The sequence below is a fragment of the Myripristis murdjan genome, chromosome 19, assembly GCF_902150065.1.
Source record: "Myripristis murdjan chromosome 19, fMyrMur1.1, whole genome shotgun sequence".
NCBI lineage: Eukaryota > Metazoa > Chordata > Actinopteri > Holocentriformes > Holocentridae > Myripristis > Myripristis murdjan.
The window spans coordinates 23959569-23978334 of record NC_043998.1 but is presented as its reverse complement, the minus strand read 5'-3'; the positions used below and the strand labels follow the sequence as shown (position 1 = coordinate 23978334).

The 18766-nt window shown below is 41.6% G+C and overlaps 1 protein-coding gene across 3 annotated transcripts in view; it reads right to left on the bottom strand.

The window, feature by feature from the left end:
* heatr1 (HEAT repeat containing 1) overlaps positions 1-18766 on the bottom strand; it is a 40537-nt gene that overhangs the window by 1975 nt on the left and 19796 nt on the right. For all 3 annotated transcript variants that reach the window (XM_030078069.1, XM_030078071.1, XM_030078070.1), the window contains exons 25-43: positions 18606-18709; positions 18337-18483; positions 18122-18240; positions 17128-17249; positions 16426-16554; positions 15319-15525; positions 14334-14463; positions 13790-13962; positions 13175-13227; positions 12926-13049; positions 12206-12346; positions 11275-11573; positions 9717-9867; positions 8300-8473; positions 6685-6819; positions 4793-4897; positions 3696-3864; positions 2626-2786; positions 905-1063 (exon numbers count right to left, since the gene is read on the bottom strand). In XM_030078069.1, coding sequence (XP_029933929.1) covers positions 905-1063; positions 2626-2786; positions 3696-3864; positions 4793-4897; positions 6685-6819; positions 8300-8473; positions 9717-9867; positions 11275-11573; positions 12206-12346; positions 12926-13049; positions 13175-13227; positions 13790-13962; positions 14334-14463; positions 15319-15525; positions 16426-16554; positions 17128-17249; positions 18122-18240; positions 18337-18483; positions 18606-18709 — 2802 coding nt within the window. The remainder of the gene's footprint in view (positions 1-904; positions 1064-2625; positions 2787-3695; positions 3865-4792; positions 4898-6684; positions 6820-8299; positions 8474-9716; positions 9868-11274; positions 11574-12205; positions 12347-12925; positions 13050-13174; positions 13228-13789; positions 13963-14333; positions 14464-15318; positions 15526-16425; positions 16555-17127; positions 17250-18121; positions 18241-18336; positions 18484-18605; positions 18710-18766) is intronic.

Sequence of the window (18766 nt, the reverse complement as noted above, 5' to 3'; positions counted from 1 at the left end):
TTACAGTTTATAATCCTCAATCTGCACCTCACCAGGCTCAGATTACGTAGGATAAGCAGGTGTGGCGGGCGTCAAACGGCCTCTTTTTTCCAGCCTCTTTTAATGACGCTTTCTAGTTTTTGCTGAGCGAGAGTTTTATGCAAAAAGAAATAAAAACAGGCCGGTTTCTTTTGTTGAATAATGCAAATAGTTACAGTTATTATTTAAAGTAAACTGGGGAGCATGTTGAATATTACAATTACAGTTTCAGTTAGAGGTCAAATCTGCATCAGCGCACCTTCACTTGCACATTTTACATGCATAAAGGTTTTGTTCTGATTTTTTTTTTTTGCTTTGTATAAGCTTTCTGAAACCTCCTCTCTTCTTCTTATGAAGTCCATTGGCCGGGTCCATTTATCACATGATCATCTGCCAAGCAGCAAATGTCCATGAAATTCATCCTTGGTGCATAAATCAATAACACATAAATAAGCACTGCTTGCCTCAAAATGTTGTAATGTAATGTTGTAATACTAATGTTGTAAAGCTAATTGTAATGCTGTGAATTATCAATTAACAGCAGGCCTTTATGATGCATTAATAACCTGATCTGCAGTAGAACTGAACACAGTGAATGTTTCTACACAGGAAACTGCATTAACATGAGTAGGATTGTATATTTAGATGAAGAATGAGATTTATTTTTGCCCGTAAAAATGATTCCTAGCAGGTGAAATATTTTATTTAAGCCTGAACAGGTAAACTGTGTGTGATGTGGTCATTTTTTAATTCCTAAATTTCTCATTTTGATCATAAAAATTTCATCTGAACTGAAAGAAACACATCAGCTTGGACATCAGCTGATGTTCTGTGTGTGTGTGTGTGTGTGTGTGTGTGTGTGTGTGCGTGTGTGTGTGTGTCTCACCTTGGAGGACGCGTGTCTGGTCTTCAGCAGGATCTGGTAGTTGAGGGCCTTCCACTGGGTGTCGTCGCCCATGGCAACGGCGAACTGGGCGATGCAGGGCAGCAGGTGCTTGCTCACCCTCTGCTGGTAAACGTCGTCTCCGCCCAGACTGTTCTCCAGCTGAGGGACGCAAACACACCAGTTAGAAAAACAAATAAAACACACACACACACACACACAAGTGATTAAATTAATGCACGCACTGATTTGATTACAAACGAGGTCGGATTTCAAGATGCAAAACTGAGGGAGTCGTGAAAAATACAGACATCAGCACTTAGAAATCCCAGAAAGGCTGAGGTCAGTGAAGTGCACACTGTTTGCTGGCTCTCAGCTGCACACACACACACACTCGTTCTCCCACTGTTTTGTACCTCGGAAAACCTCCGTGTCATTTAACACACGTACGACACGAGCTGCAGTAGTTTGCTCGGCTCCTGTGAGCGAGGAATCTGCACAAATATCCGATTCTCTCTGACTTTCCCAGGACAATTTGTCGACTTTACCACTGGAATACTGCTCGTACGTGACACTCTGTAATTCCAGAAATTCGATGTCGGAGCCAGAACGGGAGTCAAACTTGTCCAAGCTTCCTGCTGCTGCCAGCCGATGTGCTCTAAACCAACACCGGCTGCAGCTCTACAAACATTTCTAAAGCTGCAACTAATCACTATTTTCATTGCTGAGTTTTTTTTTTTTTTGTTTTGACATCATTTAGGGTGTAAAGTATGAAAAATGATGCAAAATGCTCATGGGAAGTGAGTGAAGCCCAAAATGATGTTTTCAAATGTCTTCCTTATTCTGGCTCACAGACACAGAAACAACAAACTATTCATTTTATAAGATATGAAGGGAGAAAAGGAAGAAAGCCTAAGTATCTTAGTGAAGGTGAAAACTACGACGGCGTATCAGGGCCACTGTGAGGAGGAAAAAAACTTAGGAGGGATATTCAGAGAAAAAAACTTTTCAAGAATAAAGTCATGAATTTCCGACAAAAAAACTCAGAAATTCTCTAATATTTAAGTCGTAAATTTACAAAGACAATATTACAAATTTCTTGAAAAAACTGAGATGATTAAGTCGTATATTTACAAGAAAAAAACCTGGATATTCTCTGAGATTAAATGTAAATTTACATGAGAAAAACCTTCAAATTTCTGAAAAAAGTCAAAAATTATGAGATTATAAAGTCACAAATTTGCAAGAAAAAGCTCAGAAATTCTGCGTGTAAACTTGTCAATTTAGGAGAAAAAACCCCCCACAAATTTAGGAGAGAAAAAAAAAAAAACGTGAAAACTAGTCTGTCCTCCTCCTGTGGGATCCAGTAAGAAGACTGGGCCGATTCAGAAGAAAACACTCAAATCAAATCAGCAGGATCTCCTTGTTCCTGAATCCCATGTCAAAGTAGAATTAGAGTAGAAAGTAAAGTCAGCAGATGTGGAGTCTTGGACCAAACAAAGAAGAAATTACAAAACTTTTTCTCATTAATTTCTGAGTTTTTCCTCATAAATTTGCGACTTCAATCTTGGAAATTCAGCGTTTTTTTCTTTGGATATAACCCCCCTTCCCGGCCCTGTAATTTTTTCTTCCCCTGCAGTGGCCCTAACACGCCGTCGTAGGAATCAGGTGTGTGTGTGTGTGTTTTGCTGTGAGGTGGGCGGCGGGGTGCGGTGTGTCCTCGCCTGGTCGACCAGCGGGCCCAGCAGGGCGTCGGCTCGCTCGCGGCTCAGGAAGCGCTGCGTGTCGTACAGGAAGATCTTGTGCAGGCAGTCGAGGACGAAGCGCAGCAGCAGGACGCTCTTCTCCACGCCGCCGTCGTCGTCCGGGTCGAACAGCGGCTCGTCTGCAGGACAGAGCAGAGAGGAGGGACCAATGAGGACGAGACAAACAATAAACAAATAAACAACAACAGCCAGCATCTTCAGCCGTGACTCGAGTGTCGTCACTTCAGGGCTTTGGGACGTTTGTTTACTGAGTTTAAGGCTTTTAATTCTTCTGTTGTATTTCATCTTGTATTTTATCCATCTTGTTTTATTGATTTTTTAATGTTTATTTATATCTTTTAATGTTGGTTTTATTATTCTTATTATTTTTTTATTTTTATTTTTAGTTGTATTTTATCCATTTTGTTTTATTGATTTTTTTTATGTTTATTTGGTTTTAATGTCTGTTTTATTATTGGTTATTACTCTTTTATTATTTTTTTTTTATTGTATTTTATCTTAATATTCTGTTAACTGTTTGCTTACTGACTTTTTAATTGTCTGCAAAGTGCTTTGTATCTTGTTTTGAAAAGTGCTATATAGATAAAGGTATTGTTATTACTGTTATTATTATTATTATTATTTGGATTCTACCCAGATTTTTCTCCCCACCTCCACTGAAAACTATGGCAAATTTTCCAATCGCTCTTTTCTTAAAATGTGTGAAATACTGTAAGCAGAAACGACACAAGTTATTACGTATTAAAACATGTTACTGATGTAAAAAATTATAGATTTTTTTCTGGAAAAATAAAAGACAAAAAATCCATAATAGTGGGGATAAAATCATCGTCTACAGCAGTGGTTCTCAAACTTTTTTCAAAAATGGTCAATAATGTCTTTTTTCCAATATTAAAAAAAAAAAAAACAAAAAAAAACGTAGGTACAACACAGTGTCATCAGCACACGAAACAACAACCTGATACTGGTCTGTATTGACGTGTGACATGATGTTTTGTTTCATGTCGTGTCGCGGCGGCGAGGCTCACCTGTGGCGGCGGCGTTGGTCTGCCTCAGCAGGTCGGCGAAGGGCTTCACCAGGTTTCCAGCGAAAAGCACAAACAGGCCTTTGAGCCGGTCGGCGATGCGGTCGGCCAGCCGGTAGAAAGTCAGCAGGCGCTCCTTGTCCTCCGCCGGCGTCTTACTCCACTCAAACAGCTGAGAGAGAGAGAGAGAGAGAGAGAGAGAGAGAGAGAGAGAGAAAGAGAGAGAGAGAGAGAGAGAGAGAGAGAAAGGAAGACGGGAGAATGAGACAAGAGCAGCGAATAACGGATTTAACGTATAAATGACAATAAAAGTGAAGATGAATCAGTTAAATTCACGAATTCCCTAAAAAGAAATGGATTCATTAAAAAATACAATTGACAAAAGACAATTATACGATTATAATCTAATGATATAATTAAGAAAAGACTAGAAAACAGAAACATTTGTTTAGTTTTTTTTTTTTTTAAAGCAGATTTGCTTGTTTAGTTTTGTTTTTATTGTTTGAATATGCTCAGTTTTAGATGAGTTTTCATTCGTTTGAGTGTTAGTTGTTTTTAGTTGAATATTTGTCAGAGATTCAAAAAGGTCAGAAAAAGTAATAAAACCTCAACAAAATATCTGACCGTTTTAAAAAATGTCTTCACTGATGTCAGAAAAACAACCAAATAAACTGACAAAGATGAAAACTAAAGACATTTCGTCTGTAATTTCATGTTTATGTTATGTAAAATTTTATGTTTTATGTTATTTTATTCTGCAATTTTATTTTAGTTTGTTTTGTAAACACAAAATGCAGTTTCAGGTAGTTACTGTTTGTGTGTAAAGCCTCATTTTCATTATCATTTCAATTTAATAAAAATGCTTTTTCACATCTAGTTTTAGTTCTTCTGTCAGTTTTCGTGAACAATAACAACCTCGAACTGGAGTTTGGCTAAAATTATAACCTTTATTGTTTCAATTGGTCTTCTGATCACATTCATTAGTGATTAGAGTGAATTTTCCTGTTTGAACAGTTTCCAGTTGTTGCTGAAATGACTTGTACAGACCAGAGGCTGTGTGTGTGTGTGTGTGTGTGTGTGTGTTTCTGTGTGTGTCTCACCTTGAAGAAGAGCGGCCTGAAGCTGACCTCAGACAGCTTCATCACCATGGCCAGCAGACAGTCGATCACGAAGCCCTCGATCCGCTCCGTCTTCTCCAGGTCGCCCTGCACACACGACACATTCGGTTTCCTAGAGCTTACAGAGAGGGGGCGCCGCAACAGAAAAGTCGCAGGTTCGATCCCACGAGTCCCCTGAGCAAAACGCTGCGTGTTTCCCTCCCGACTCGTCGACACCGACACCGAGTCTCTGGTGAGAGGGACCTGGGTTTGGTTTCTCTGGAGAGACGTCGAGCCGCATGAAGGAAGAGGCCAGAGACTGAACTCAACATGAAGGAGAGCCACAAAAAATCGAAAAGAACTAAATATAGATGAATATATAAAACGATTCAAACAGTTTAGCTTTCAAAATAAGAGTTTTAAAGCCGGTTCTGAGACGAGGTCGCTGCCACTTGATCATTCTTGAAATGAGTGGCCTTTCTGTCACTATTTGAAATTTTGCTCCAAACACAAAAACCAACCGAAGAAGATCTGAAAATGAATTAAGAGAAACTAAAATCGGGTTTTGAGAGTCTACCTGCTCGACAACGACCAAACAGACGCTGATGACCTGCAACACTGAACTGACTGCAACAACGAGGGAGGTTTCTGTGGTGAAATGTCGCTTGATTTTAAGTTGCAGCCTTTCAGAAACCATAAAGTCAACGGCGGGTGAGTTTGAAGAGAGCATCAGGGCTCGAGAGACGTTTGCTACACATGCAGGTGAACAACTTTCACAGGTGGAAGAGAAGCAAAAAGAAATGCAAGATGAGAATAAAACATCGCTTGAAATTCAATCGCCCGGGTGAGACGGCATCCACGCAGAGGTTTATTTAAAAACTCTGGACTCTTTTAGGCTCTCATTTGTCAAATATCATCGACAGAGCAAAAGGGCTCCTTGTATAGAGATATCAGTACAGCTTTGATATCACTGCTGTTACAAAAGGATAAATCCTGGTCATTGCAATAACTACTGTCCCCTGTCTTTATTGAATAGTGATGTTAAATCCAAATGAGACATTTCAGCAGAAACATTTTGAATCTGCCTGATATATAATTTTGAAACAACATGACTTAACACTCAGTCAGGTGAGGTTTCCCTTCACAGAAAACATGATCATTCTGGGTAAACGGTGGATAAAGACGCTTGTGGAAACTGATCATGTTGTTTCAGAATATTTTCAGCCGGGTTTAGCTCTGGATAAGTCGAATGAACACCTAAAAAACATCAGCAGAACCCCCGGCTCCTCCTGACAGACTCTCATGCTTTTACTTTCTTTACCAAAGTTATGTGCGCTTGTTTTATCTCAGCTCAGTGTGGGAGTCTCCACTGTTGTTTTACAGTTTCTCTCCTCTCCTCGGGATAAAGTGAAGAACTCAGTCGCTCCCACAGCGCACTGGGACACGTGGGAGTCGACAACAAGCGCACCCAAACACCTGGTTAGTTTTCAACAGGATGACGCACGACTTCAGCTGACAAGTTTTTGTTTTTTTTTGCAGTTTTTTGCAAATTCATGTACACAAGATATCACACAAGTTACAAAATGTATGATCTCGGGATCCAAGTTTCTGGTAGAGAGGAAGCGGCTTTTCAGACAGGAGGTAGACAGGAGGTAAAAAACTGGAGCGATGGTGTGATAAAGGAGGAGTGAGTGGTCGGCAAATCGAATAAAAGCTCACACCGCTGAGAAAGAAAATCATGTAAAATGAGTGATTTTCTAATGCAGACCTCATGTAAATAAACAGCTGAAGGCACAGAATTAATGCAGAATTTGTGTTTAACCATTTTTATACTGAGTGCACACACACACACACACACACACACACACACAGCAGTGAATGACAGACAGACAGACCTGGCAGTGCTGGGCTCTGAAGTCGAGGGCGGTGAGGAAGAAGGCGGTGAGCTCTGATTGGTGGGCGTTGAGCTGCTCCTTCTCCATGTGGCCGATGTGCTCCTGCAGGATGCTCATCAGCGGGCCCAGCTCGCCCTGCAGGAGGTCACACAGAGGTCATGAGGCGGAAAACCACCTGAGGACGGCGAGGCTCCGACACGTTGAGGCGATCGGGAGTCACTACATCACAACAGGACGTCTCACTGCAGCTTTGAGTCGCTGAGGAAATGTTTCCCTCACAGAGATCAACGCTCGCACTTCCTGTTTCCACTCGTTCAAATGTTTTGTTGCTTTCCGTCGGCGCATGTTTTTGTCTTTCTGTGACTTTCCACTTTTCGTTTGCATGATCAGATAACTAACAGAGCTATAAGAGCCTGTCTAAATGCTGCGTTCAAGAAAACTTGGAAAAAGAACAAACTCCCGGCTGTTAAAAAGGAACTGAACGGCGTCAGACAGGTCGGAAATCCGTGTGTCATTTCACAGCTCCGATTTATCCGATCAAGATGACGGCCTTCATTATTAATGGTAAAAATGTAAGCATTACAAATTTACAATGGTTACAATTTGTTGACAATTTAATGCATAATTTAACCCTCTGAACCTCAAGCAGTTTTGGGGTGTTTTCTGCTCCCCTCACATTTTGGCTCACTGTGGGCTTGTTTTTCTGCTGCACCTCTATGGAAACAGCACAGCTGTGGCTATCACCTGAAGCCATTCAAAAATGTCTTTCACACAGTATGAAAGAGTTATAGTGCCATGAATAATAAAAAAATAAAAAAGGCAAACTGATTTTTTTTGATAATTTATTTTACAAAAATCGAGAAAAACTGGAATAAATGTACAGAACATTTTTTCAGGTGCCCACAAGTGTCACTGATCCAGGAAAAAAAAAGTAGGGCTTCACATGATTTATTTCCTGAAATATTAACATTTTTCCAACCTGTATAAACTTAGGCGTTTTTACTGCCTTGTGCCCTTCCATGTTACTACTGCTGCCTACACACTGAAATTCAGTGAATTTTAGTCACGTGACCGTTGGGCTCACCTGAATCAATCCAGATGACTCAGATCCGCTGAAGACCGCAGAATTTTCTGTTTTTTGAATGATCTGGATTGAGTAAACGACTATTTTTTGGCGAATTGTTGAATGAAGCATGTATAATAAAATGATTCGAATGAAAAATCACTTTTTAGGCTTAGTTTCGTCCTTTTTTCTACCGCTAAACGGTAGTTGGACATGTTGCATTCAGGGACCGTCGGAAAATTCAAATTCCGACGAAAAAATAGTTTTTTAAAGCTTCCAGCTATGATAAACGGTTGAATTTTGGCGATTTTTTAAAAAATACATGTCTTTCTATCCCGCCCGCGGGTTTGGGGTTCAGGGGGTTAATGAGTAGTTCTGCAATCTGTAACGTACTTTTATATTTTGCACATGAGGAATTTAACAGCTGCTTTGTGGTCTGTCTCTGTTTTTTTAGCAGCTCCTTTGTAACCAGTTGAACAGTTGAAAAAGGTGGCACTGACACTTCATCCAACACACACACACACACACACACACACACACACACACACACACCTGCTTGCTGGTGACCATGCTGCTGTAGCACTTGGTGACGGTGGGCAGCAGGACCCTGGGGGGCAGCTTGGTGGCCACGGTGCTCCTCAGGGAGGCGAGACGCACGGCCAGCTGGGAGGAGGAGGAGGAGGAGGAGGAGGAGGAAGACTCTGCCAGCCGAGTCAGACGACACACCTGGAGGAGACAGACGCTGTGAACCAGAAGCTGCAACATCCAACGCAAATACTGACACAGATTTCACTGTCACTGCCTTTAAGGCCTTTTCCACGTCACAGTGAACTGGAAAACAACCATTTCTCTGTGCTGGCAAACACCTGAACTCACAATACACACCTGTTTAACAATACATGGCCAAAAAAAAAAAAAAAAAAAGTACAAAATCCTCCCTGGAAGGCGATGAATCTTTAAAGGTGATTTCTTGCTTCACCTGGTCTAAATAAAATATTCCAACCCAGAAAAGTCTGAACCTCCCAGCCCTCATATCAAATCAAACATTAAAATGCAGCTTGACTGTGACTTTAGGAGGTTTAAGACTTTTGGTACAGCGTGACTAAAAATCAAGACCAGTTCCACCCCAGGGAGAAGTCGGCGTATAAGAGCCCTAAAACCACATGCAAGATCTTTATTTATGGAGCGCTTCTCAAAATCCATGTTGTAAAGTGCTTAACAAAGGCAGCAAAAAATAAAATAAAAATAAAACAAGTCATAAATAAAACAGGTCATAAAGTCACCAGGTTTAAAAAACAAAAAAAACAAAAACAAAAAAAAAAACAATTTTGAGTATAAGAACAAATAAAAGAAAATTAAAAACAAAGAAAATTAAAACTGCGATAAAAGTATATTTTACAAAAGGACTTAAAAGAAATCTGTGACTCGTTTCCTGTTGACGCCTTAAATTTCGACAGTTTGTTGTATACAGTTGTCCCTCGCTATAACGCGGTTCACCTTTCGTGGCCTCGCAGTTTCGCGGAATTTTTTAGTGCAATTTTGCATTTTTTTTTTTTTTTTTTTTTAACAGCGCATTGTGTTCTGCGACCAGGGACTGTAGTCCATGGTCAATCAGTCTCCTCCGTGCCGTGTCTCCTGTACAGTACAGAATGCGTTCATTCTATAATACTGGACTTATTTTTCTATGAAGGTTTGAACTTTGAGAGTTTAAACAAGAGAGAAAAGTGAGAAAATGTTAATGCCTGTCTGAGAAAAGTGTATAAAGTGTGTAGTGAGGGGTTTTACAGCCTTAAAACATCTAGAATAATTGTAAAAAATAAAGCTGACTACTTCGTGGATTTCGCCTATTGCGGGTTATTTTTAGAGCGTAACTCCTGCGATAAACGAGGGACCACTGTATGAAACGGTGAGTATGAACGGTGTGTGTGTGTGTGTGTGTGTGTGTGTGTGTGCCGGCCCGCTCTCCCACCTGCGCCGTGGTCTCCTGCAGGTAGGGGCTGATGAAGTGCGGCAGCGTCTCGGTGACGCGCTGCATGGCGGTGACGGCGCTCAGCAGGTAGATCTCGTTGGCCAGCAGCTCCTTCCTGTGGGTGAGGGCGTGCAGCACCGCCGGCATCAGCCTGAGGACGAAAACACAACCCGGACATTTACCCAGCAGCGTGGGAAAATTATCAGCAGCTGGAATACAGCAGTTTGACACTGTGTAATGATTATTTTAGGCGTGTTTCTTCAAAAGCTCAGAGCTCAAATCACCACCAGAAGCAAAAAAAAAAAGCCCACAAAAAAACACAAAGAAACAAAAAAAAGAAAGCACACACGTAAAAAGCTGCTCAGGTATGCAGGTAAGCGTTTACACAGCAAGGTGATCAGGTTTCTCCAGCAGAGATCTAGCTGTGCTAACACGGCTTCTCTTAATCTTAATTAGTTTTGTCGACTTCCCCGGCCTGACAGAAACGGAGGAACTGCTGTACGAGGGAAATAACCCGATCACTAAAGGGCATGTAAACACACCGACATAATCTCTCCCGCACTGTGACATGGTGCAGAAAAGTGCAAAAAACTAAACTGAATTAAAAGCAGACCAATAAATGTTCATGCTCATCAGTGCTCTATTTATCTTCTCTGTTTGAGCACTGTTTTTTTTTTTTTTTTTTTTTGCATTTGAAAGAAGCATACTCAGTTGACTTGGTATTTTGTCTTGAATCTGGATCTTGGATCTGATCCTGGTCTCGACTTGGTCTCGACCCGCTTGTTTTTACACCTTGAAGTTAACCCTACCCCTAACCCTAACCCTAACCTTGAAGTTAACTGGACCAGATGTGGGAGCTGACTTTGACTCGACTGAGGCGGTTCGGACTCAAGGCCTCGATCAAGGAAACTCAAATTAGTGCAAAAAAATCAACCAGAAAATTTCTATTGATGATGGATTTTGTGCACTGTAGGTCCCTTATGTTTTCAATCAATTAGACCTGTGCTAAGAAAAAAAAAATGATACAGCGATACATCATGATGAACTCCATGCTGATGTATGCATTGATACTGCAGCGGGTGCCTTGAAAAATAAAGGCCCTCATTCCGCAATGCAGGAGAAAAGAGCCAGTAGGTGGCGCCACTGGCCTAACACACTGATTCAAACTGTGTCAGGTCTCAATTTGAAGCAACAGAGGAGGAGAATGTCCACCAGCAGCAAAACAAAAGCAAAAATATAGCAGGATTTTTTTTTTTTCTTTTTTCCGCAAACACCAGACAGTTGGGATTTGGACAAGAGTCACACAATGTGTATGATGCGAACATAAAATCAAGTGAAAATGCATTTTGCTTCATCGAGGTATAAGAGAAAACAGAAAGGGCCATTTTAAGTTTAAAAACATAATTAATGGCTTTCAAAAACTCGAAAGCTGTTGTGCTAAAAGCTGTGGGACATGATCAATATTCAGTATCTTTTATATTTTATTGTGAAGTCGCTGGCTCTACACTCTGAAAAACAGATGACATCATGCCGGGAGCTCCGCCTCCTCAGCGGTTACCTTGGCAACTGTGGGATGGCGAGGGCTTTGAGCGTGCTGACCACCTCGGCGATGCAGAGCAGAGCGCTGCCCACCACGTTCTTCTCCTCGTCCGGCGACGTGACGAGCTCCACCGCCGCCGCCAGCACGGGCACAAACGCCTCCTGGTGGCCGGAGCCGAAACTGCGGCACAGCAGCTTGAGGCTGTAGAGCGCCGTCTGCCGGTTGACGGCCTGCTCCTCCTCTTCCTCCGCCACCTTCCCGTGACCTTTACCCACGATGCTCAGCAGGTTGCCGCTTAGTTGTAGAAGCACAGTGACCTGAGAGACAATCACAGCAAAATAAATTAGGATTTTTTTTTTAAATCATCATAGTAGAAAATAACCATCATTTATAGCTTAATACAAAACTAGTAATAAAAAAATAATCTTTATCTGTAGCTCAGCTAAAAATTATTTCCCAATGATAAAACAGCAAATCATTTAATTGTTTATCCTTTTAAAATACAGTTAAAATAAATAAGACGAAGACAAAAAAAATACATCCACTTTTACAAAAAAACAATTCAAAGATAAAAACCAAAAAAACAAACAGGATTTAATGATGAACAAAAGAAAAAATAACCATCATTTAGAGGTTAATACAAAACTAAAAATAAAATAATAATCTGTAATTGCACAAAATGCAGCTCAAAATGATTTACAGATGATAAAACAGCAAATCATTTAATTGTTTATTCAATTAAAATACAATTAAAATAAATAAGACAAAGATAAAAAAAAAAACATACACTTTTACAAAAACAATTCAAAACCAAAAAAGCAAACAGAATGTAATGATGAACTAAAGTAATCCACAAAGTTATGATGAAAAAAAAAAAAAAATCAAATCAATGTGTGTGTGTGTGTGTGTGTGTGTGTGTGTGTGTGTGTGTGTGTGTGTGTGTGTGTACCTGCGGCTCCTCCCACTGCGTCCTGTGCTGCAGTTTGTTGTTCAGCAGCTCCATGGCCTTCCTCCTGACCGACGGCAGCTGATTTCCCATCAGCCCCTTCATCACCGTGATGAAGGTGTCCGTCGGCAACAGGGCGTTCACCTTGACGACACGAGACAACGAGGTCAGTGTGGACGTGACGGCAATAAGTGCAAAAGCATAATTATCAGTATTGTTATTGACACTAATATTGGTATTAGTGGTAGTAGAAGTCGTACTGATATGAGCTACATTAGTACCAACACTCAGAGCTGGAAGTAACTAATTACATTTCCTCACGTTGCTGTAACTGAGTATCTTTTTTGTGTGTACTTGTACTTTTCTTGAGTATTTTTTAAAGTCAGTGATTTTATTTTTCCTTCAGTCCATTTTCTGCTTGACTTTTGACCTTCACTTCATTTTAAATCAGAGCCATTACACAGAACAAATGATGACTGAACGATTTGTGGAACCTTTCACAATAAAAGCTCACACAGCAAGGATGAGAGGAGGAACCTGGCAACAATAGTAGAAGTAGTAGTGGTAGTATTATTAGCAGTACCAGCTGTAATATTAGTAGCAGTAATACCGTATTAGCAGTAGTAATAGTGGGAGTGTTAATATGCAGAGTGGTCAGTGGTAGTTTTTTTGGCAGTAGTACTACAAACAGGTGCAGTAACAGCAGAGTCCTCGCTGACAGACCTTGTCCAGAGCATCGTAGGATTTATTGAGCAGGGCTCTCCAGAACTTGGCTGTGGGTTTGTCTGCGTTCTCCTCCACACAGCGAGCCACGCTGTGGATGTACCGCAGGATCTCCTCCAGCAGGCTGCACGCACGCACACACACACACACACACACACACACACACACATGTTCAAACAACAGTGTGTATTCAGATGAGAGCTACTGCGAGAGGCCCTTTATCCTGCTGAAGTGCAGGTAGAGACTCACCTCTGCTGCAGCTGCTGGAGAGACTCGTCCACCACGTCACTGCTGTCTGCCACCTGACACACACACACACACACACACACACACACACACACACACACACACACACACACACACACACACACACACACACACACACAAATATTCTTATTATGATCAGTAAGCAGACATTCAGTCTTGACTAATTGACAAAATTACTGCACAGGCCAGCTGGAACCCTGGACTTTCTAAATAAAATGGCTTGTTTCATACCAATGGGATTTATTTATATAATGTGAAAAATATATCTTGTATCTTTTATACATTTAATTGGCATGTTTTCATTTCTGTGGTATATGCCTGTTTATTTTATCAAAGAAATACTCTTACGTTTTGGGCAAAAGACCCTTTAACTGACTTCCCCAGACTGAGACAAGAGGTTGGATACCATTTTCGCCTCTGTACGTCCAGTGGTTCGGTTTCTATAGGTAGCATTTTGTGTTAGCTTAGCATAAAGACTTGAAGTCTATGGGAGTCATTAGCCCCCTAATTGGCATTTGAAAGGCATGATTTGTCTGTTTAGACCAGACAAACGGAGCCCCGCCCCCAGCCGAGCGGCTCGCCGTGGACCGGCCGTACCTTCCCGATGAAGCGGGCGGAGGCGAGCAGCTGGGCCATGAAGGAGACGGACAGGAACTTGAAGTGGCGCAGCTCCTTGCTGCTGTGAGCCTCCACGCTGAAGATCAGCTTCTCCTCCTCCTCCTCCTCCTTCTTCTTGGCTGCTTGCCGGCCGGCCGGGCGCTTCGCCGGAGCTGCACAGAGACACAGGATAGAAAACATAAATATTGAAATACACTGAAAACTGTCAGATAAGGTGGCTTTATGAACTTTGTTTTGATGTTATGATGCTTTCCAAGCTGTTCAGTGACACTGATGTGGTTTCTCGTTTTCGCTGTGTGCATTGGGGTGTTAAATATTTAGATTTACCAGCCATTTTATCAAGTGTTGCTTCACCATCAGTTGCTTCTTTTGTATTCTGTTTATTAGTTTTGTCTTTCAGGGGCTCATTAGCCTCTCTGGCCAGTGGATAAAAAACTAAATTTGTACTAAAACGGGTTAAAAGCTAAATCTCTACACACAACATGACGCCTGCGGGTCTTCAGAGTGTGTTACAGCGCCTCACCGTCGTCTTTGTCCTGCGGCAGCTGCATCAGATACTGCAGGATCCTGATGAGCGAGGTGAGCTGGTCGGACACCTCAAAGTGGCAGCACAGAGAAATCCAGAAGTCCACGTCCCGCTCCAGAGCTGCGTCCTGTAGAACAGACACGCACAGAAATCATCAGGAAACACACGGATTAACAGCAACGACTGTGATACGTGTGGAGCAGACGCAGCGTTTCCACAGTTTAGTCAGAATCAGAAATACTTTATTGATCCCCGAGGAGAAACTGGGTCAGTTGCAGCTGCTCAAATTCTCAAGAGAAAAATATATAAAAGCATAAGTGAAATTATAGGAAATAGAAACAAATATTTAAAAAAAATGTATGCATCAGTAATTTGTTAAAAAAAAAAAAAGTGTGTGCATTATGTAAAAATATGTGCATTATTCCCATAAAAGTTGCAATGTTTTCTGTCACTGCAGCATCCCTGGTTCACTCTCAAGAAACTACAATGCATTTCAGTCACAAGAGAGTGTTACATATTTAGTTTTACAGCACTTTTAAATGATACGGGACAGTTTTCCAACCTGCCCTTTGCTTTGTAAATGAAACAGAAAATAAAGAGGGGGCACTGGGAAAAAAAAAAAAAAAAACGTTCCTCACAAAAACAACTAAAACCCTGGTTTGTCGATACATTCAGCCAATAAAAGCCCTTTATTAAGTATGTCAGCCAAAGGGTGTATTCCACGTCCATGTCATTACTTTTGTTTGATCACTTATCAATTATTAAGTGATTATTGCCACAGTGACTGTCTACGAGAAGCCCTTATCCTGAAGTGATGACTTGTGATGCCTCAATATGCTGAAAAGAATCCTGTAACTGAACACGTGTGATATTTTTAGAATCACTGGTGTGAAAACGGTTCAATTTGAAGATGTGATATATGTCGGCACAAATCAAAAGGCGTATGAGTGCCGTCGAGGCGTGAGGGAGAGCGGCGGCTTGCCTTCTCGCTGGCGGAGCTGGCGGTGTGCGTGGCGTGCTGCTTGAACAGGAGCAGCATTAGGACCCAGAGGAAGCGGGCGGGGCCCAGCGTGGTCACCAGCTGAGCCAGGATGGGCAGGCGGCGATGCTCGGGCACGTGAGGCAGCGCGTCGGTGAACACGTGCACGATCCTCGCCACCACGGCGTCCACGTGACCCGCAGACTGAGACTGGAGGGGAAAGAGGCGGAGCCACGAGTCAGATCAGCTGACAGCAAGGAGACGACAAGCAACAAGCAGGAGGACGCAGGTTTATAAATCACAAAAGGCTGCGAGCATTTATACAGAAAAAAAAAAATGTATATGAAGTAAACTTTCATTTCAGTAAAAGCAAACAAAAACTGACAACTCAGTTTTAAGAAAAAACAAACAAACAAACAAACAAAAAAAACTCTTCTGGCTGGCACAAAAACCAAAAACCAAAACCAAACACAAAACCTAAAAAACAAATTAACTAAATATAATTAACCAAAAAAAAAAAATAATAATAATAATTTCTGGTGAATGCTATAGAATAAAGTGTTGCACATTCGATTTTGTTAATTAAATAAATAATTCTGTGTCATTAGTATTATTATTTTATTGGTTTTTATTTTATTGAGTGCTTTACTAACTGAATGGACACTTATTGCTAGCATTATTAGGATTACTATTTGTGTGTGTGTGTGTGTGTGTGTGTGTGTGTGTGTGTGTGTGTGTGTGTGTGCGTGTGTATTATTGGTTTATTGTATAGATAAGTAAAGTCTAACTGACTGATTGACTGATTCAGCAAACAGTGACAATATGATTCCTTGTCAATATTTTAAGTTTTACCCAACAAATTAATAAATCATCTGCCACTTTAAGCTACCTGACATGTTTTACAAATAGAAAATATCGAACATGCACCTCCAGATTGTGCAGGTGTGGGACAGAAAGATGTCCAGAGAGACTTTATTAACAGTATATTCATTATTCTCTCCTGAACTGGTAAGCACTGTGTCCATTACTGCAGGTTGTGGTTACTGAAGGTAATGTGTTTTAACTTGTGAAGCTTATTCTGAACGGTGTGTCCGAGCTGAGGCGGCTGACCTCGATCAGGGCAGGGATCACCGTCTGCACCGTCTTGCTGATGACCTGGAAGCTGTAGGCGTCGTCCAGGCGCATGATGTTGGCTCCCATGAAGGTGAAGATGGGCATGATGTTGTGGAGGACCTTTTCCTGCAGGACAACACACACACACACACACACACACACACACACACACACACACACACACACACACACACACACACACACACACAGTTAACTTGCATGGATCAGGGCATTTGAAATCTCAGACCTGTCACACCTGCACTTTGCACTGTCCTCGTCTTCTTCTTCACGATTAAACTGTCTATTTAAACATCAGTTCAAAAGTGCGATATAAATATCCTGTGTTTATATGATTGAAATATAAGTATACTTTTTTACGAATGCTGTTTTTCTTTTCTCAGTATTTACTGTTGTAATATTTTTGTCAGATTAATGCACATATTTAGAGATAATGCACATATTTTATAAAATACATTTCTCATGAACAAATCTTTATATTTCTTATTTCTTTTCTATTTCTTGTATTCTTCTGATTCTTCACTAAATTTTGTTGCTTGTCATTTTGATTTTTGTTACCTGTCTCTTGTTTCGAGGTGAGATGACTTCACAAGCTAGTTTATTTTATTTTTTTTATAATTTAATTTCATCACCATGGAGGTGAACTGAAGGCTGCATTGATTTGTAATAAAAGCCACTCACAGGGAAGATTCCAGCCACGGCTCCCAGCAGCAGCAGGGCGTGATGGTGAGTCTGAGGCATCTCGGACACTCTGACGCACTGGACCACCAGCTCCACGTTGAACTTATCTTCATCCAGGACGTCTACAGGAATGAAAATATAAAAAAAAAAAAAGATCAAGGCTTTCGTATTCTGGTTAAGTCTGGATACAGGATGAAACTGTTGTTTTTTTTATGCCCTGAAATCCCCTGTCAAGTTGAACAGAAACCTGGCGTTTAGTGACTGCAGAGCCATTTTGGAGGAAAGACATCAAAAGAGTCGAATGCAAACAAACCAAAGGCTTTGCTTCTGCTTTTTCACAAAAATTATGCTTCGAGAACGGTTGTATCTGCCTCTGGGGTCGATGATGCAGGATTTTTTTCTTTTTATTTTTGATTAATGCTACCTAATTTGTGCTGGATTGGTCGCTATGTTACATTAAATAATTTAAAGCTGTGAAAGGCAACACCAACACAGCAAAATAATAAACCATTTATCAAAATACACGGCTTATTTTTCTTTCTTCTTCCATTTCACTTTATTTTCTTTCAGAACCAAACTTCCTGAGGCCAGAATCAGGGCTCCCGTTCTTTTAAGGAAATCATTTTCCACGACTTCACAGTGATTTATATCCATGTCGGCTGTTCACAGTTCACCTCAGAATGATTCAGATTGGACAAAGTGGCCAAACAGCTGATTTTCAGAAACGCCGTGTTGAGCAAAGTGTCATTTTGTGTGTTTTTGACATGTTTTGCGCTGCAGTGCGGTGACAGACGAGGGCTGGGGATCAAGAAAGAGGTTCTTATGAGCAAAACGTCGACAAACTCCCTGAAATAAATTAACGCAGAAGTGAAAAAAGTGTGTGCGGGAATTGACTTCTTTGTAGTCCGTAAATTTCCAGGACTTCCAGGACGCGTGGGAACCCTGTGAGTGTTTGAACATGGTTACAGCCCTGCAGTGTTTCACCTGCACCCACCTGGAGCCACAGCGCCCCCATCAGGGGAGAGTTTCTGGCAGACGTTGAGCAGACAGCTGAGCAGCAGCTGCTTGGTGTACTCCATGTTGCCCTGATCGCCCACACGAGGCTCCAGACTCCTGAAGGCACAAAGAAATCAGGAGTTCATGGTGTGTGTGTGTGTGTGTGTGTGTGTGTGCTTGTTTTTCTTTTCCACATGGTCAGACGTGTCTGACCTGGCGAGCAGGGAGAAGAGAGGCGGCACCAGCAGCTGGGCTCTCCTCAGCTTCTTCTTGTGCTGCAGCAGCTCCAGGATCAGAGTGACTCTGTCCCAGGACACGGCGCCCTCCTCTGGCCCCGCCTCGCCACTCTCCTGGGCTTTCCTGGTGGAGGAGCACATTAGTGACACAAAGAGATGAAGGCTCTGTTAGCATCCTGCGGCTAATTTTAGTTTCTGCTTCCATGTTTTTCCACTAAACGTCCTGAATGTGAGCTGGAGCTTCACCTCTGCAGGGCCTTGCTCCTGCGGGTCTGCTGCACCGTCACCGTGACTTTGGGCTTTTCTGGAGGAGTGAGCTCATTGGCCACCAGCTCGCCGTCCACTGCAATCTGTGCAACAGGAAGGAGAAATTATGATGATTACATGATGATTTTGAAATGCTTCAG